General features: G+C 46.7%; 1 protein-coding gene across 1 annotated transcript in view; it reads left to right on the top strand.

The window, feature by feature from the left end:
* LOC147730399 (apoptosis-inducing factor 3-like) overlaps positions 1 to 20,869 on the top strand; it is a 402,100-nt gene that overhangs the window by 341,114 nt on the left and 40,117 nt on the right. Inside the window, exon 18 of the mRNA XM_086955207.1 lies at positions 11,176 to 11,280. Within this exon, the coding sequence (XP_086811333.1) occupies positions 11,176 to 11,280 (105 nt within the window). The remainder of the gene's footprint in view (positions 1 to 11,175; positions 11,281 to 20,869) is intronic.

Genomic DNA, 20,869 nt, shown 5'->3' with positions numbered 1-20,869 from the left:
AATCGCAAATAAGGAAGCTGTAGGAATCGCAAAATAAATTGCGATTTGTACATGAATCCCGTTTTGCGAATCTGTAATAGCGATTCCTTAATAATCGCTATTACTGACTCGCAAAACGGGCCTTTGATGAATCTAGAGTCACCCTTCGAAGTAATCCTGGTAGTGCGGAAAAAATGAAAGCAAAGTGCGGTTTTGTTACATTGCTAAAGCCCGATATTATTGTTTAGTAATGTTGCTTAGGTTCGTTAACCACCCAGTGTCTCTGTGTGACGCGGGACCTGTAGGAAAAAGAAGGTCGACTTACTTCTAGTGTGGAGACTCCGCGCCGTAATACCTAAACAGCTTCCTCGCCGGACCGCATCTTGGTGTGTCTCCGGCGAGGGAGTATTTAAGCAGTGCTTTTCCGGGTTGCGGGAGGACACGTAGGGCTTGTCTAGAGACTAGACTGCAATTGGGAAATGGCCGCTGCCCGTGTGCGAGTGTGGCGGCCATATTGGGAAGGACTCGCGGGTCCTTTACAACAGCATACACTGCTGGGAAAATGATTAGGAAAACCTTTTCTATTCTGGGCATTATTAAAAAACACATTTTTCGGCTTTGCCAAACAAATGCGAGTGGGTTAAATGAGTATGAATAGGCTTGAGTGAAAGTATATTAAATCGTTGTCAGACCAAAATCATGAATGCTGCTGGGATGTTGATGACGCTAAATCAGAGAGTTACCCTGATTGTAAAAGGTAATATTCGCTCAACACAGGTAAGGGGAGAGGGTCAATCGTATCTAAAACTCTCACACCCCGAACCCCCTAAGTTATAATTGTACACACATAGAGGGGTGGAGAGAAAAACAAAGAAAACCCCTACACATCCCACAAAACAAAAAATCCTTTGTTTTAAAAATACTGCCCTCACTCACACACCGAAGTGTGTGACATGCTTCATCATCGGGTCTGCTTACAATACGCCCAGGTGTAGCCACAATCTGGACGGAGCATAGGGGGGTGGGGGTTTAACATAAAAAGACCATAAGACAAATGTACAAAACCAAACAACATATATACATATAAATCAAATAGTGATCAGTGGATATCACCCTGTGACTGGAATAGGTCTACAACACGTGCAGTTAAAGGGAAAGTGTTTAAAACTGGTTTGGGGATACCAAACAAAAACTTTATTAACAGGTTCCACAACCAGGATTAAAAGAAAGGAAAGGATGGGTAATGTTTCCAAGAGAAAAGTCAAGATTCTCAAAACAACCCTCCTAATACCGCCTTTGTCAACATGTTTCGACCGACTTACTGTGCCACGGAGGTCACCCCCGTCTTCTTCAGGACATGTGTTGCTACCCGTCCCACTATTTGTCACACCGTAATTCGGTCAAAGACCAATTCACTGATCGCATGGGATTCCCATGCGATCAGTGAATTGGTACTTTGACCGATTTATATGTATATATGTTGTTTGGTCCAGAATGGACTCTATCCCTGAGACTATTGGTCTGCCTGGGGGTTTTTCCAGATTCTTGTGAATCTTAGGGATGGTATAAAAATAGGGAATGACTGGTTTATTGCTGACTAAGAAATCAGCTTCCTATTTACTCATCCAGTTGTTAGTGAGGGATTCTTCAATGAGAGATGCAATGGAAATCTTCAGTCGTTCTGTGGGGTCTTCTTTTATGATGACATAGTTCCTGATGTCCGCCAATAGTCGTAGGCATTCACCTCTGTAGTCTGGTGATTTCTGAAGGACGATCGCTCCGCCTTTGTCTGCCGGTTTGATGGTGATTTTGTCATCCTTGGAAAGTTGCTGTAGTGCTGCCTGTTCAATGTTGCTTGTGTTCTGGAATACCTTCACTGTTCCCACCTCAATAAGTCCCATTTTTACGACACTCCGACTCTGCCTGGCAGTTGCTCACAGGGTACCGTCCGCTCCATGGGCCTGTCTCCGCCCCTTCGCAGCGCCAGCGAGTCCTTGTCAATCTTGGGCCACGGAGACGCAAAAGCCACGCAGGTTCCGCACCCGGAGGGGACGTAGAGCTGGCCGATCACTCTCGCCCAAGTAGTCCTCCCACCCTTCTCCCCCCCCCCTCCCAATGCTGTGTCACTTACCGTATACTCTGCCTTTTGGTCCTGCTTAGTGCTCAAAGGTCCCATACCAGCCTCAAGTATCAACGTCCTATTGGACGGTGTGAACCGGGCAATGACCTTCACCTTTGCTCAGCGACACCGTCCTGAGGTTCTGTTGCTGCAGGAGACTCACCTCCTGGGGGAACGCTGCCCCTTCCTAGCGCGTAAGGGCTACAACAGAATCTTCCATGCTGGGTACTTGCAAGGCGCTGAGGGGTAGTTTGCTATTCTTCTGCGCGACTCCTTTCCCCTGGTAGTTTTATGCATGAAGCGTAAGCCACACAGGCTCTTTTTGCTCTGGAGGGCACATTGGAGATACGGCCAGTCTCCCTGGAATGCATTTGTTTCTCCCTCTTCCTTGACTGCTAGTCTCTAGGACCTCTTGTGCCTCCTCTCTGGCCTCCCGCAAGGGCTCACTATAATAGGAGGGGATTTAAATGCGGTGCCTGGCCCAGATTGGGACAGTACAAGGCTCCCTCGGCGGCTAGATGAACTGGTGTCTGTCATCTCACTGACTGGACCACGCCTTGGGTCTTTGCAATGCGTGTAGGTCCTGGCACCCCCGAGAACGACCATTCACACACATGTGGGTGTCTCACCACACCCACTCCTGAATAGACCACATTTTCCTGCCCGGACAGGATTGCCAGTCAGTGACTCAGATTCTGCCCCGCAACATGTCGGATCTTTCCCCCCTGCTTCTCCACCTGGGACACTCACCTGTAGGGCAATGCCCTGTGTGGCATTTGAACACCTGTTTCCTCCAGGACGAGAAATGTGTCCACTATCTCCGGTCCGAACACCAGGACTACTTTCAGAACGACGAGGGCTTGGTTGCACGCACAGGGACCCTATGGCCTGCAAGTAAGGCAACCCTACAGGGCACTGCCAGGAGCTACGTCAGAGCCCAGGAGCGTGAACGCGCCTCCATGGTCAGCCACTTGGAAGCACAGGCACTTCATCCGGAGTGACAGTTGGAGTCTGACCCCCAGGAGGACTCCTCCCAACAATTAAGCCTTGTCTGTGAGGACATCTGCTGCACTCCCTGGAGGCGGTCATACACCCCTGGGGGGCCAAAACAGCTCGGATTTACGGCTAGAGAGACAAGAATGGGAAATTACTCTATTTGTTGGTCTCCTGCCAACAAGATCGTCCCCGAGATCATAGATGGCTCTGGCCACTCCCAACAGATCCATGTTGAAATAGCCCGGCCAGTAGATTGGAACACAACAATGTCTGGCTCATTCCTCGATTCAGCACCTCTTCCCAAGCTGTCCACATCTGCTGCTCACCTGCTCAATGAGCCCCTCACAGCAGAAGAGGTTAGAGAAGCATTGTCCGGTACGGCCCTGGGCAAAACCCCGGGCTCAGACAGCTTTCCGATGGAAAATTATACTATGTTCCTGTAGACTCTTATCCTCCCACTCCTGTCAATATACAACTAGGTGTGCCGCCCGGGTCTTTTCTGCTGGAGCTAGCCTCTGCCACCATAGTCCTAATACCCAAGACACAACCTTTATCTACATTGTGCGCTGCCTATCGGCCGGCATCGCTCTTCAACTACAAGGTCAAAATCTTTGCCTCGGTGAACAGTCTCAAGCACATTGTGCATGAGCTGATGCAATCGGACTAATGCGGCTTCATGCCGTCCCGGAGCACAAGTCTCTGTATCTGCCGCCTTCATATGGCCCTGGCCTACCGTCATTGACTATCATCAGATCCAGCTTTTCTTCTTCTCAGAGTTGCGAAGGCTTTCGATATGGTGGACTGGGACTACCTTCAGTTGGTGTTGACTCGTGCAGGCCCGGACCGAAGTTCCGGCACATGGTCTGGGTCCTTTACTTCAACCTCACTGCCCAGGTCCGGATCAACGGTGTCCTCTCCGATGCATTTGTCATTGAGCAAGGGACAAACCTGGGCTGCCCCTTGTCTCCCCTCCTCTTCTCTCTGGCGATCGAGCCCTTGTCTCAACTAAAATGCGCAGACCCCCAATATAGGAGTTTCAGCCTGGAGCAGAGGACACGAGGACCGCATCGCGCTATACCCGGATGATGTATTGCTTATCTTGCACACCCGGCGGCCAGTGGGCCCAGATGCCTCCAGTGGTTAGAATACTTCAAAAGAGCGTCTGGTCTACGGATGAACCCTTCTAAATCGGTACTGGTCCCTCTGGCGCCGACCTGAGACTGCTTTGATTGGCAGATGACTATTCGGCTTCGCCGGCTCTGCTTTAAATAACTGGGCATGTGGGTCGCTCTACATTTGGAACTTGCCTGGTCCCTTAATCTCCAACCCCTGGTCCAAAAAGCAAAGTCGGACCTTGTTTGATGGCAGACCCTTCCCCTCAATGTCTTGGAGCATATTGTCCTCTTTAAGATGTTGATCCTCCAAGGCTTTCTTTATGTTTTTTAGAACCTACCACTTCACCTGCCTCGTACGTGGTTCTCCGCGCTAGATGGTGCTATCAAGACATTCCTGTGGCGGGGCTACCGGAAGCAAATAGCCCTCGCCCACTTTCAGCGGGGGCCTTACGACAGTGGTCTGGGGATGACTAAGCTCCACCTCTACTATCTGTCTTCTCATCTCCTCATCCCCATGACTGGCTCAACAAGGGATGGTCCGACCCCACATACAGCTTAGACCGCTCACAACTGGGTTTATCTCAACTGCAGGCGATGCTCTATAGGTCCCCGTCCTTCTTTCTCTACTCCTTGTCCTGGTGACCCAGGTTGTGTTTCTTGCATGGCGTACTGCGCTCGGGCATGTACGATGGGAGGCTCAACTTACACAGCAGAAACCACTCTGGCTCAGCACCTGGTTGAAGGAAGTAGTTTCACGTCGCGGCTTCCGCTCCTGGGACCTTATTGGTGTCACACGGCTTGGGGATGTGTGGTGCGGGACACAAATGCACTCCTTTCGAGTCCCTCACCAGATCTGCCACCTTACACAAAGCCAGATTTACAAATTCCTCTAACTCAGGCTGGCCCTACAGGCTCACTCCCTGCCCGCTAATACACTACCAGAGTTTAGTCCCTTTGAGGCCAAATTACTCATGGGAAGCCTTGGTCGTGGTGGAATATCTCCGATTGGTCGGACACTTGCCATCAACTCCCCTGGGTCAGTTGATCACCTCAGACCCCGTTCGGAAACCAGGGTGGGACCCAAAGAGGACGCAGACTGGCGAAATGCCCTGATGACCCCTCGTACGCTCACCACCACATCCAAGTTACAGCCGGTTCATTCCTATGACGTGTACTTTACTTATCTCTCCCCACTTCGCCTGTACTGGGTGGGCCTGCGCTCCTCCTCTGCATGTCCTCGACGTGGACTTGACTCCACAGACTTCCACCACATGGTATGGTTGTGGGTGGTATGTCTTCAATACAGGACCACTTTGACCCATGAACTATCCGAAGTGCTGGGTTGGGAATGCAACCCTCTCCCCCCACCTAAAGATTCTCTTTGGAGTGTTCGGAGGTACGAGGCCTGAAAGGGAATACCTGGGCAAGGCCCTCTTGGTAGCGAAGCGTGACAGCGCAGTGCAGTGGTTGCCCCCCAAGCCTACCAGCATGTCAGTTTCTCTAAGTTCACCAGTCATCCAAGGAACCTTGGATTGTGGATTTCCAGCTTTGTGAAAACTCAAAACTCGTCAGCAGTGATGCCCGTGGGAGCCTGAGTTTCTGTAAAAGCCAAAAGAAATTCATAGTCTGGATGTGCAACATGGGCTGCAGTTTGCTCATAGCCCTGCTGAGAAGTGTTTTCCTCCAATAGATATGTCTGAGGTCACTTTGCATGTTTCACATTTCCCCGGAAGTCCAGCTTTAAGCTCCGGAGCACTTGATTATCCTTGGTGGTTTCTGAGTTGTATACAGCCAGACAGTGCTGTAAAGTAGGGGGAGTCCCACCGGATTGCAGTTCCGACACCTATATTTAGGCCAGATCTGGGATCCAACAGGCCCGCGGAAACATGCTGAATTTGTCCTAGTGTCATTTTCCGACAGGGGGACATAATTCAGCAGAGCCTGAACGTTGTCTGCATTCCTGTGGGATCAGCAGCCTCCAGGCAGTTTCTTATTTTCATTTCCAGCTGGATGTGAACAAAGGCCTTATTTAAAGGGCCTTTGCCCTTTTGTCTAAGTATTACTCTGGTGTGGAGCTATCTAGAGCCTAATACCTAGATGCCAATACAATGGAAGGAAACAAAGGCACACACAGCGTATCACGTCACTAGTACTTTAGAGAAACTATCACTTGGAGGCAGGCTTTTGGCTTTGTTCAGATCCCTATGTAAGAGGTGTGCTGTAAGAATGCAAGATTTATCTGAATTTATGAATAATTACACAAATATTGATTTAAATAGTGCCTGCTTTTTTTATTTAATTCGTTTACAGCTCTACTCATTCCATTGTAGAGTGTTACAGCGCTTTACACCACACACAGGCACAATAAATCATGTGCAGGATATGTTCTGTAAGAAAATGAGGGTCATTAAAGGTACGAATAACATATTCTCCATAGTTGTAGACATTATATGTAAGGAGTAAATGGTCGGGAGAAACACAAAGTCAGGATATAAAACGTAATGCAATGATTGGGGTTGTCTGTACTAAGAAGACTATTACTTCCCAAAGGAACCCTTCTTTGCACTGTTAGAATAACAACAGATTGAACAAAAATACAATAGGTTATAAACTCATGACTTACAGTTTGCATGCTGTTCCTTGGTTCTGGTAAATAGATCACTGTGCTATATTAGAAGATTGCAACTTATGAACTGGAAGTAACAAAATGAACTCAGCATCAAACACAATAGAACACTCACCTTTCTACATACAATCTGTGATCTGCATGTTCTACTATGTGCTTTGCAGCAGGCACATTCATCCTTTATGCTACTTTATGAGTCAAAAATGCCACTGGACCAAACACACGACTCTCCCAGCACTGGGTTAACCACTAGAGTTAATTTACCTCTATTATAATGTCCTCAAAATGTTGGACACACAAAGATCTATGCAGCATATATATATGATCTGTCAGACTCTGCTTTTCAAGCCCGCAAGATCAAGAAAAAAATGCAGCCAAGTACATTTGGCGCAACAGGATGCGAAAATAATAATCAACTTATCACGAGTACCTTTAAACCAAGCAGAAGCCCAACTGTTACCATTAGGTCTATCTTTTTGCCCAGAAAGTAATTTCAATTATTCACAGACAAGGCTGGATGTTTACAGATTGATTAGAAAACTAAAACTTAAAAAATATAATCTCCTGCAAAACATCAATGATAATAGCAATGATTTTCCCCATGGAACTCTTTCCCAGAGTCCCAGGCACCTGCTAATCTCAGACATACATCTGATGCACTAATTGCAGGGATTAGAAAATGAGAACTCGGCGTCATTCAGTAACGTCTCTACTCAATACAAATTTGTTCAACAACAGCTGGACAAATTTGGGACAGCTCTAACGACTTTTAAACCTAAATCCACTTTCCATCCAATCATGCCATGTGACTCTATTAATGTATTCAATGATCATGTAATACCTCAGATTAAGAAATTGATCCATCAAAATCAAAGAGACATAATAGCTACAACAACCATGAACGTAAATATCGTCAACTTGTGGAAAAGTTACAAAGTAATAATCAGAATGTTATTTGAAATGCCGACAAGGGGGGCATTACCATAATCTGGCCCAAATCGGACTATATAAAGAAAGCTCTTAAACAACGAAACAATTGAGATTGTTACAAGAGAAGTAACATCCAAATAACCAGAGCCAAGTATATCGAATATTATTCCAAATTGCTAGCATGGAAAAGTGCAGGACTTTTGAGCTCTGATGAATACAAATATCTCAAGAAGGATTTTCCAGTCATGCCAGTGACCTATTTCATCCCTACGATTCACAAAAACCCTACCAAACCATCGGGTAGGCCAATTATTTCTGCTTGTAAAAGTCTTTTTGAAAATACATCCCGTTACGTAGATTACTTCCTACAGGAATATATCCGAAGATTACCATCATGCATACAAGACACTAGCGACTTTCTAAGACAAATTTACAACTTGCCATGGCAAGACTATCTATTAATGACATTGGACGTCACACCGCTCTATACGAGCATCAACCATAAAGATGGCATCAGAGCTCTGGAACATTTTCTGGGCAATAGACCCATATGGTTATTCTAACATAGCAAGATGCTACTCAATATGATGCTATTCTGTCTAGAAAACAATGTATTTATGTTCCAGAATCCGGTTTTCCAGCAGGTTCTGGGGGTCCCCATTGGGGCCAGTTTGTCTCCCAGCTACGCGTGCCTTCACATGGGCTGGTGGGAGGAACTGGTCCTACAGGGACACTCTGGATGAACATGTAATAGTATGGCTGAGATACATTTACGATCTTGTTGTCATATGAAGAGGTTCTAGAGAAAGTGCGCTCAACTTTGTGTCTGAAATCAATGTTAATGATATCAATCTTACCTTTACAGCGACTAAAAGTTCAGAATTTGTTTGATGTACATGTTTATATTGCCAACAAGAGGATAGAAACTAAATTACTTCGAAAAGAGACAGCTGGCAATGCTGTACTTCATGCTACCAGTTTTCACCCAAATCATTTGATACATAGCATTCCCTACGGGGAAACGCTTAGACTTAAGTGAATTTGCAGCAATGGCTTAGACCGTAAAATAGCTCAAAGTGACAGCAAAGAAAGGTTTATGGCACGGGGATACTCAGAACAATGGATAGATTCAGCAATTAGAAAATCGCAAGTTGCAAATAGATCTAATCTTTTGTTTGACATGAGCAGCAGTGGGGTTATTTCCTCCAAAAAATGCAGAAGCAAGAAGGAGAACAAGAAATTAGGTTAATTTTAACCTACAATAAGCAAGAAATATTTTTAGGAAGAACTGTCCGCTCATACTTAGCTATCCTGTTATTGGTCCCCTCCTACCTAGAACACCTTCTATAACATTTAGGAAAGCCATTTCTATGAGCAATGCTCTAGTCAAAAGCAGTCCAGAAATTTTGGATGGGGGTAGTTGGCTGACACAAAGAAAGGGTTTTTTCAAATGTCAAGCCTGTAAATTTGGGGAAAATAAAACAACCTACTGAACTCTATTTCAAGATAGACCCAATAAAATCAAGAAGTTCCTTACCAGTAAAATGGATTTTGTGGTCTATGTCTTGGAGTGTTCTTGTGGGCTGCCTTATGTGGACAGCAACAAGCTGCAGGCCCATAAGCGGATACTCCAACACATACAGGCAATTACCGATTCCAGTCCAACATTCCCTTTGCGTGACATTTCAAAGAAATACATGGCACCAACTTGGAACATTTTAAATACCATCTGTGGGACTTGATTCCGAGCTCAAGGCGAGGAGGCAACCGTGAGGCTTCCCTAATAAAATTGGAAACCAGATACATCCTCGATCTTGATACTAAGACTCCTCATGGTCTTAATTCAAGTGAGGATCTTTTCACGTGTCTTTAATGTTGATGTCTCCCTTTTCCTTGCAATAGGGTCCATTGGCTGCACACATATATCTCTGAAACATTTATTGATACTCTAAATGACATTCTTTTGGTAAATTCTGAGTTTTTTTCCGCACCTGTTATTTTAAAAAACATTTTAAGCTAGTGCACATTTTAGGAGTTTTTGATTACAATTAAAAGATGGGGATGATATTGGGATATTTTCATCCTGTAGTCAGTTGTAATCTGCTGCTACTCTTTGCACTTAAACACTTTATAGAGTCTTAAGGTGTACTTTAACGTTTGATATAACGTCACATTGCACTTTTATTCTGCACTTTAGTACTTCAAAAAGACCGCAATACTAGCAAAATGTTAGCACTAGGCCCACGTGGGCTTTAGTTTGTAGGTCAGTCCTTAGGAACTGGCAGTGATGATATTAAATAGCAGTCACAAATCATAGAATGTGATTTGCACATTCCATTACATGATACATCGTCACAAATATTCAGGCTAATGCAAGTTGTGTTCATTAGATTGCTGATTATAAGGTATGTATAGCTTTGATATTGTTTGCTATTTATATGCATTTATGCTTATATTTATATACATGCATCCCTTTTATGTATATTGGTTTTGAATGCAAAGATCAGAAAAGTACTTCTGTTTTTTTTAATATGATCAAAAGGAATCAACAGGCTGATATAATCTTTTCCTAATAGTGTTTCGATACCTAAACAGTAGCTGTTCAAGTACAATTAGGTCATAACGAATGGTCACGGCAGTTTTGCAATATGTTTACACTGTTTATTGCACATTTTATGCACCTGTCAATTTAAATAATGTGTATTCTCCCGCAGCCTCGTCAGGACGGCATATTGTTGAAAATAAATTGCCAGCACAAGATAATAGGATTCTGTGTCCGTTCATCCAAATTCAGGGAATTTGATGAGCGGAGCTACATTGAAATATATATATATATATATATATATATATATATATATATATATATATATATATAATCTGTCAGACTCTGCTTTTCAAGTCCCGCCCCTTGTGACTCCACTCCCATTCCTCTGCCACACACTGACCCCCAATTTATGGGTTCTCTGAGCTAATTTTATTTCTCAGTTCCAGCACTGCAACCAGGTGGAAAACAGACAAAGGGGGAACTTTCAGAGGAAAAGTAGCAAAAATGCATTGAAACCACTATGATAAACCGCTTCTGACTTTTGTTTTGACAGCGTTTGCAAATGTTCTGCACTCAGTGATGCACAAATATTGTCATTTTGTGTATAGTATGTGTGCCCTGGTCCGGGTGTACGCCTAAGCTACATTCAGTTATGCGTTCTTTATGTGGCTACAGATATGCATGTCATACCTATGTATGTGTGCACCCTTTTTTGCGCATGCGCATATGTTTACGCGTGAATGCGGGGGCAAACAAGTACACACGTGTAGTAGAGTACCCGTTGTCTGGAATATTAGAATTATTTGTAATTCGAGGGACTGCATACTTTCCCGCCACCACCACATTACCTTTTTGGTTGTTACAGGGATGAAATCGTGGTTGCTGTTGCCAGTATGAACTTTGACCCCGCAGTGGCCCAGGTTGCCGAAATGCTGCTCTCCGGAAGGAAGATCTCTAGAGAAGAAGCCCAGTGAGTAATACCTTATTTTAACTCTTGCTTGCTGTCTTAAGGCATGGCCCTCTTTACATTGGTCATGTTCTTACATCCAGTTATCTGCTCTAATTTCCTTCATTTCTGCATAAACAAAGTGAGAGCCACCCCTGCCGGGATACGAACCTGCCTGGTTCACCAGTTTATTTCAGCAGAGGGTGATGTTTTATATGTGATTAGCACCTAAGGTAACACAGATGGTCTGTGGTGCAAGAGCTTATGCGCCGCCTACTGTCTCAGACTTTTCTTACCTAGCCCCTTTTTCTTGAGTTTCTCTAACAGCTCTTTATGCCCTCCAAATGTAGCTGAAGATGCAGCTGCTGGATTTACACGAATCGCTCATTATAGTTTCTTTTCAGCGCACAACATTTTGTATTTTATGGAAATGCACTGGCTTGATTTGAAACCAGTACTTCTGTAAGATGTCTGTCATACAGGAATTTTTTTTGCATGCATCGACAAAACCAATAGCTGTGTTTTTTTTTCTTAACAGTAAAATACTTTGTTGGGATGAATATGGAGATGTCTGATTGGTCAGTGGACTAATACATCCGCTGCAAGGACATGCTTCGATTACTTACTGGTAATTACATTACTCCGAGTCCTTCTCGCGCTTGGCTTCCTGACTGTAGGAGTCCTCCGCTCCTCCAACGGCACTCCTCCAATTTTAATTCCCCCCATCCCCTTTACATCCTGTGTCGTCGCAAGCTCCACCAAAAAACAGTTGGCCTGGACTGACAGGGCACGAGCCAGGGCGTAAGGAAGCCAAGTGAGAGACGGACTCTGAGTAATGTAATTACCGGTACGTTTTTTTATTTTATTTTTTTAATTTATTGAAGTTTTGTATAGCGCTGGCTGGACCCGAGGGTATCAGAGCGCTTCACATCAAATAGAGAAATGCAACAAGAAAAATAAACATAGAAAAGCCGGAATCGGGAACAACAGGTAGGAAATAAAGTCTGTAAAACAACAACTTGTCCGTAAAAATGGGACGGAGTTCAAGAGCAAAACGATCGGCTCTAGATCAGGAGAGATATCGGATTTCACCAATAGGCGAGGAGTTCTCGTTAAGCAGTGGAGCGTTCCAGGAAGAGGGCTTTGAGTAGCGATTTGAATTGCGGGAAGGAGGCGGTCATTCTGATGTGGGGGAGGATGGCGTTCCAGATCCTGGGAGCATTCCCCGCAAAGGATTTATTTGAGGTATTGCGTTTCTGTGATTTCAGAGGGATGAGTAGCAGTGTGTTGGAGCTTCTGAGGTTCCTGGATTGACCCGCCCTTTTGAGTTTGGAGGCCAGGTTTTCTGGTTTGCCTGTATGCAGGGCTTTATGTGTGAGGCAGGCTGTGCGGAAGTTGGCTCGTTGGTCGATTGGGAGCCATTTCAGTTCTTTGAGTGCAGGAGAGAGGTGGTCATATTTCTTTGTTCCTGTGACCATTCTTGCTGCTGCGTTGAGCGTGGAGGATAGAGGACCCAAGTGCGACTTGGCTGTTCCGGTCAGTACAGCGATGCCATAGTCAATTCTGGAGAGCACAAGTGCCTGCGTGGCCTGTTTCAGATCTTTGGGGGGGAGGAAGGGTTTAATTTTATAGAGAAGTTTCAGGTTCATGAACGCGCTTCTGGCGGTTTTAGAGATGTGTTTATTCATGGCCAGTTTCGGGTCAAGAGTAATTCCTAGGGATTTTGCGGAGTCTGTTGGCGTTAAAGAGACATTGAGGGCATTTAAGGCTTTGAGCCATTCCACTATTTGTGGGTTTTCATCCTTATTCGAGATTAGGAGTACTTCCGTTTTCTCTTCGTTCAGTTTGAGGTGGTTGGCTGAGAGCCAGTGTTGGACCTCCAAGAGTGTAGCATTTAATCTGTGGATGTCTGCGATCGAAGTGGTTTCTAAATAGAGTTGAGTGTCATCCGCGTAAAGGTGGAAGGGGATGTTATATTTTCTGAGAAGTGAGGTGAGGGGTTCCATGTAAATGTTGAAGAGTTGTGGGGAGAGTACTGATCCTTGAGGGACTCCTCTGCTGAGGGGGAGGGGGTCTGATTCGAAGCTGTTGATCTTTATTCTTTGAGTGCGGTTGTTAAGAAAGGAGGAGAACCATTTTAGGACTGTCTTTTCGATGCCCGCTCTCTCTCGGAGGACATTTAGTAGGAGGGTATGATCTACTGTGTCGAACGCAGCCGAGAGATCAAGGAGAATGAGAAGGCTACAGTGGTTGAAGTCGAGTGACATGTGCAGATCGTCAAGAACATTTAGAATTGCGGTTTCAGTACTGCAGCCTTTCCTGAACCCTGATTGGAGAGGATCCAGTAGGTCAGAATTCTCTAGATGTTGGTTTAATTGAGAGAGCACACATCTTTCCAGAATTTTGGCTAGGAACGGAAGGTTCGAGACTGGCCTGAAGTTGTTCATGTCCATGAGGTCAAGGCCAGGTTTTTTCAGCGGATGTGTGACTTGTCCTAGCTTAAGGCAGTCCGGGATGTGGCCCTCGCTCAAGGAGCTATTGATGATCTTGCTCCAGATTGGGGCTAGGATGAGCTTCAAATCCTTGGTCAGTCTCGAGAGAAGTTGATCGAGGGAGTGAGATGAGGGTTTTGCAGTGGCGATAAGATTGCTTATCATTTCTTCCTTGACCGGCTGGAAGGAAGACCAGCGGATAGACGGGGTTATTGTGGGGGTGGCGTTGGTTGCAGGACTGGAGCTGAAGGAGCGATCAATTTTGGCGATTTTTTTCATTGAAGAAGCTTGCGAATTTGTCGCACTGTGTCTTGGACGCCCCTGAGTTGGCTGCCTTAGGAATGGAGGTTTGGTTCCTGATGATGTTGAAGAGTTCTTTGGGGCGGTTTTTGGCATTATCTAATGCAGAGCAGAAGAAGGAAGATTTTTTGCTTTTGATGTGGGTATAGTAGCTTTTGCGTGCTGCCATGAGTTGGGCCCGATGGATGGCGGAGGGGTTGTGTCTCCAGATTCTTTCCAAGGATCTTAGGTGTCTTCTTTCATCATTAATGTCAGTAGAGAACCATGACCTAGAGGGAATGCTTCTGGGTTTCTTTAGTTTCAGAGGTGCCAGCTGATCCAGGGCGAGCTCCAGGTTGGAGTGGTAGAGCGAGGTGAGTTCCGAGGTTGAGAGGGACTCTGTCGTGTTCGGGAGGAGAGTGCCGAGTCCTTTTTCCAGCTTATCTCGAGGGACTCTGGAGGTGTTCCTGACCCACTTAGGGGGGGCTTGAGTGGGTGGGCGGGATAGGGCCGGGTGGATGATATGAAAGAGAATGATGTGGTGGTCTGACCAGTCCAAAGCGATGATGTGGTCAATCGAAACTGCATTTTTCTTCGCAATGATGGCATCCAGGGGCGCTCCTCTGTAATGCGTTTTTTCTGAGTAGTGTTGGATCAGATCATTGTCTTGCAGAAGGGTGTTGAGAGATTGAATTAGCTGGTTATTGGAATCGTTCCATCTTAGGTTGAGGTCGCCCAAAATTAAGCTGTTGTCACTGTTAAGTGCCGATTGGGTGATCAGATCTGAAAGCTGTGCTCTAAATTCGTCGGAGTTGCCTGGGGGATGGTAGAGGAGATGGCATTGGCGTGAACTATGACCGTGAGAATTGATGTTGATCGACAGGCATTCGAAGGAGCTGTACAGGCAGGAGGGGGTTTCAGAGATGAGGAGGTCACTTTTGTGGATAATAGCTAAGCCGCCACCTTTGTGTATGGGCCTGTCTTTGCGGATAATTGAGTAACCGGGTGGCACCAGCATGTCCAGAATGGGGTGGGATAGGGTGGTTAGCCAAGTTTCTGTGATGAAGGCTACATCAAGGTTATGAGAGAGGATCGATTCAGCTATTTCTGTTGCATGTTTGACTGCAGACCGGCTGTTAATAAGCATACAGTTCAAGGGGGGGGTCTTCTTTTGGATTCAGATTGTCAGGCTTGGCTCTGGGAATGGCTGAAAGAAACAATGGGGGTCTAGATTGTCTAGATGGGGGCAGGTTCCTACCCACTCCGGTGATGACTTGGATCGAGGAGGAGAGAGTCAAGTTCGGGGGAGGGGTCTGGGCTGATTGGTTCGGGTGGAGATCGTATGAGGCGATGAGTGCGCTCACTTCCTGGGGGGAGAGGGTGGTTAAATTTCTTCTGGGGTTGACTGTTCGCGACTTCGTCAGGTCTTTAGTGTGAGGAGGAGGCAGGGAATCAAGGTGGGGATGAGCCCGGTTGGTGAGGGGATAATCGTTCCTAGGGAGAGGCAGAGGGATGTGGGAAGGAGCAGAGGGTGGGAGGGGTAGCTGGAGATTCCCAAGGGCAGATAGGGTTTCCTTCAGGCCAAGGATCAGGGTCGTGATTTGTGCTGCAATAAGGTCGAGGCGGCGCGACAGCTCGGGCGGAGGGGAGAGGAGGGGGAGGGTGGGCGCGGCTGAGCCCTGGGTGAGAGAGGCTTTGGGGTTTTTGGGGGAGGTGGGGGGAGGGCGGGGGTAGGGAGAAAAGGGGAGCTGGGGCTGTTGAGGGCCTGGAAATGGCAGATTGTAAGAGCAGGGAAGGGTGGGGAGGCTGTGATTGATCTTTGAGGACAGAGGACTAAGAGCAGGGGATGATTCGTGAGCCGGGGGGAGGGGAGTTGGGGGTCCTCAGGGGGTTTGACGGGGGTTGAATGGTGGGAGGTTGGGTGTGAGGGGTGGAGGACGGGAGTTGCGAAATGGGGGGAGCTGGGGCTGATGGAGGCATCTGAATGGTGGAGTGATTAGGTAGAGTAGTGAGGGGATTCGGGGGGGAGGACACGTTTCGTAGATTGGGAGTTTGTGAGGAGCCAATCGGTGTGGAGGGGGTTGTTATGTGAGGGTGAAGGGTGGTAGCCATCTTAAGTGTGGGGAAGTGAGAGTCGAAGAACTCTAGGTTCTCGTCTTTCGCCTGGATTAGGACGGTGCCATTCTCATAAATGGTGATGGAGATGTCTCCGGTCAAAGATTGATGGTTCAAGGGGGCGATAGTTAGTTTGCGGTTGTGATCAGTGAAGTTGGTTTTGGAGTTTTTAAGTAATCAAAGTATTACCTACTCCCCTTCTGGCTTGGCTTCCTGACTGTATGAGATGTACCCAAGCTATTAACAAAAGCTATGACAACTGAAGAGATGCAGAAACAAATTTTATTACAGAAAGAAACAATCCCTGGTTACACTACCATGGACAATACTTTCAAACCAAAGAGATCTGCCACCACAGGGCCCTGAGAGACTCTGTAATGCTTTATAAATACAGAAGGAATCGCCTGAGTGGCATCCCCTACAAATTTCATTCAGTGATGCCCCCTGACACTCGCCAGGGTGGCTGCTAATCCCTGAGTAGACCTGCTGTGAACGACTAACGGAAATGGAACACCAAACGGGGAATATCCCAAGGTATTAAGAGAACCGATCTACTTACTCAAATTCTGCGTGGTTGGTTTTCAACTCTTCCTGGCAGATCCAAAATTCACAAACAAAGAGGAACCGTGACGAAAGCTCGCTATCCTCTCAAATTAAAACTGCCCTCTGTACACCCAGGTAAGAAAGACTAACTTCCTCTGGTGGCTGAGGCTCAGGCCCAGCAAAATAACCTCCTGCTGAGCATGACAAACAGAATTGACTGTAGGAATAAATCCAGAGCCCGGAACCAAGTTCGCCCAGCAGTAATGGCCACATGAAAAATCCCTTTCAGGATAAGGGACCTGGGACCAATGAAAGAAGGAGGCTCAAAAGGAAGATAATGAAGAGCCTGTAGGACCATAGGCAAATCCCAGGTAGGGCAAAAGGGTGCCCATTTTGGATGCTTGTTGGAAACCCCTTTAAACAACTTCTGAACTAAACCTTTTGAGTCCACCAGAGTACCCCATTGAGCTCGAATATCCCTGATTGTGGCCTATTCAGCTTCAGAGTGGAAGGAGACAGTCTTAAAGAGATCCCACCTTACAGAATTTGCAGGATCTTGGGAAGAGAAGTGTATGGAGGCCTAGTCGAAGGTGTCCTAGCAGAAGATGAAACTGAAACAGAACAACTCAGAGCCATTAATACAGACCACTCAGTCTCCATCCCATCAAGTGCAGACGAACCAAGGACTCCCCTTGAAGGACCAGTAATGTCAGGGGTGAAGGATTCGTAGGTTGCAACCACTCCCTTCCCTTCCTCATCCTTACCAGAAGAGGAAACCAAGAAGAGTGGCCCCATGCTAGAGCAACCAGGACTACCTGTGCTCCCTCCTTCCTCATTCTGAGCAGAAACCCATGAACCAAAGGGAAGGGAGTGAAAGCAAACAGCAGACGCTGATGCCATGGACAATACATGGAATCTATCCCCCACGCTTACCGCTTCCTCATCCTGGAGTATTGTGAGCATCTGCAAATAGATTCACCACTGGGCACCCAACCTCTTACAAATCTGGCTGAACAGAGCAGGATAAAGACAAAAAACCATGAAAGGAGAGAATCAACCTGCTTAACACATCTGCCCGGGAATTGAGAAGAGCCTGCATATAAATAGCAGTCAGAGATAGGAGACAAGACTGGCTCCGATAAAAAATAAGATCCCAATATGAGAGATAGGGACCGGGCCTTGGTTCCCTCTGCCTGTTTATGTAGGATTTTGCAGTAACATTGCCCGTCCTGATATGACCATCTTTGTCCTGAATCCATGGAGAGAAGGTAAGGAAGGCCAAACGAATCGCTTCAAATTTCCTCCAGTTCACCAACCTGACTCTGGGAGGATATCCATAGACCCTGCACCTGATGTGAAGCCATCCAAGTCCCCCAATATGCTGGCATCCCTGGTAACAATCACTGGAGGAGTGGGAAATAAGGGGACCCCCCTTTTGATACATTCAGCGGATCCAACCGCCAAGCCACTTCTTACCGAACACAATGTGCTATCAAAAGATGGAGAGACATATCCTGCAAAGCAGAATCCCAGGCCTGGAGTAGGTATCGTACAAGGATACGCAGATGGAGCTGATCTCAAGACACCAAAAACACAGTGGCTGCCAGATCCCCCTGAACTTTCAACTAGTCCACAAACCTCGGAGAAAGGGAGCATAGAAGAGCCATATGTGTGACTGACCCGGTTGTCTGGAACAGTAACTACTCTGAGGTCTATGTGAAACCGGGCTCCGATGAAGACATGATCCTGTGCCGGAACCAACTGTGATTTCTGGGAGTTGATCAGAAACCCATGAGATGTTAACACCTTAGCTGCTTGTAAACATTTCTCCCCAGTGCTGCGCTGTCCATTAGAACTAGTGCTGAATGGACGTTCAATGGTCGTGCGCAGCACTGGGGAGGTAGCGCTGCTGACGACCATTGGTCGTCAGCAGCACTTAAGGGGTTAACACCCAGATCACGGCGACTTACCGGGCTGAACCTATTGAAACTAAGCCAGCATCCAGATAGGGCTGTACGCAAATCCCTTGCCAAAAAAGAAGAAGATCCATCAATGGAGCTAGAACCTTTGTGAACACCCATGGAGCAGACTTCAGCCCAAACGGGAGAACAGAGAACTTGAAAGTGAGCCCCCACCACCTCGAAACTGAGATACTTTTAATGTGAGAGGTAAACAGGAATGTTCAAGTAAGCGTCCTGTAAATCAATGGTAGCCAGGAAGTCTTGCACAAAGACCAGAGGACTAATGACTTGTAAGATTACCATTCGAAAATGCACTATCTCTATCCAGAGATTGAGTCTTTTTAAATTGAGCACAGGACAAATGTCTTCTGATACCTTCTTCACCAAAAACAAAATGGAGTACATCCCCTGCCCTTGTTCCTCCTCTGAAACTGAGATGATGACCTTCTTTTAAAATAAGACAGAAATTCCGCCACACAAGGCCTGCCTCAGAAGAGGGATTCTGGGAATGGGAGTACTGATGTACAATGAGTCTGGAAGCAGAGAGCTGAAGTAACATTCTGAATGATGTTAAGAACTCAGTGATCTGTAATAGAACCTTTCCACTGAGGGGAAAAGTCCTTGAGTCTTCCTCCTGTAGCCTCCAGGCCCAGAGGTTTGAAATAGTCAGGACCACCGAAAAGAAGGGCTCGTCTGGCTGGACCCAAGCTGAGACTTCTCCAACTTACGGGGCTGGAATGTGTGCCATTTTGGGGAATAAGAATTAGAATCCCCTTTGAGAAATTCTTAGGCTCCCCAGCACAGGGTTTTAAGGATCTGGCCGAAGCGGACTTATAGTATAAGGAATGTTCCTTGTTCTTGAATGATTTCCTCATCATGTCTTCCAGTTGGTCTCCAAATAGCTTCCTACCCTCAAATGGAAGATTCATCCGGAATGATCTCCCTGACAAATCATCTTTTCAACCGCGAAGCCAAACATGTTGGGGGCCATCATAACCGAGCTAGAAGGGACAGTGGCTGCCTTGATGAGATCAGCCGAGATTTCTTTAAAAAACGTGGACTGTTGTTCCATGTGAACCAGGAGGTCCAAAACATATACTCCCTCCGGCATCAGTTCAGCAAATAAATCAAAATTCGTAACCAAGGACTGTGAGGTCCACCCTCTCCATGGCAAAGCAGGTCAACGCCGTCTCCTCCTCCTGCTTCAACACCCTCCGCATGCTCCACAAGATCTACAAGTCGATCGCCACCGAAACGAGAAGAGCGGTCACTCAGGCCCTCGTCAGCGGCAGGTTGGACTACGGAAACGCCCTATACGCAGGAGCCTCGGCCAAACTCCTGAAACAACTTCAACGCATTCAGAATGCCTCTGCATGTCTGATCCTCGACATCCCTTGCCGCAGCCACATCACACCCCACCTGAGAGACCTGCCCTGGCTCCCCGTCAACAAGAGGATAACCTTCAAGCTCCTCACCCACGCACACAAGGCACTCCACAACACCGGACAAGTGTACCTCAACAGACGACTCAGCTTCTACACCCCGACCCGCCAGCTTCGCTCCACTGCCCTCGCCACAGTCCCCCGGATCTGAAGAGGGCCCTCCGGCGGCAGATCGTTCTCCCACCTCGCCGCCAAGACCTGGAACACCCTCCCCATCCACCTACGGCAGACCCAAGACCTGCTTACCTTCAGAAGACTCCTCAAGACCTGGTTTTTTGAGCAGTAGCAGCATTACCACCCCTCCCCCCCGCCTAGCGCCTTGAGACCCTCACAGGTAAGTAGTGCGCTTTACAAATGCTATGATTGGTTGATTGATTGAGGTCAATGCAGCATAGAAAGCAACATGCAGAGTCAGGTTAGCAGCCCCAAAACACAGTTTCAGGCTTGTATGAACCTTTTAATCAGTAGAGTCTAAGAGTGAATAGTCATCAGGATTCAAACAAGACCTGCCCAGCAAAGGAGCCAAAACAGAGGCTACTTTAATGCTCTGGAGCAACACAGATTCTGCCTCTTCCAGTTGATAAGATTTCTGAAAAAATTGTGGAATTTGAAGTTGATCTGGCTCCTTCCAGCCTCTGAAAATCGCTGCCTTAATTTTGGGGTGAAATGGAATAGTCACTGGAACCGCCTCGGCAAACTGAGGAAACAAACCATCCACATGTTCCTCATCATGGGGATGATTCAACCCCAAATTATCCAGAATGTGCAAAAGGGTGGAGCC

Source organism: Lissotriton vulgaris, chromosome 2_1, assembly GCF_964263255.1.
Source record: "Lissotriton vulgaris chromosome 2_1, aLisVul1.2, whole genome shotgun sequence".
Classification (NCBI taxonomy): Eukaryota; Metazoa; Chordata; class Amphibia; order Caudata; family Salamandridae; genus Lissotriton; species Lissotriton vulgaris.
Note: the sequence above shows the minus strand (reverse complement) of the source record. Positions and strands in the feature narration are given on the sequence as shown.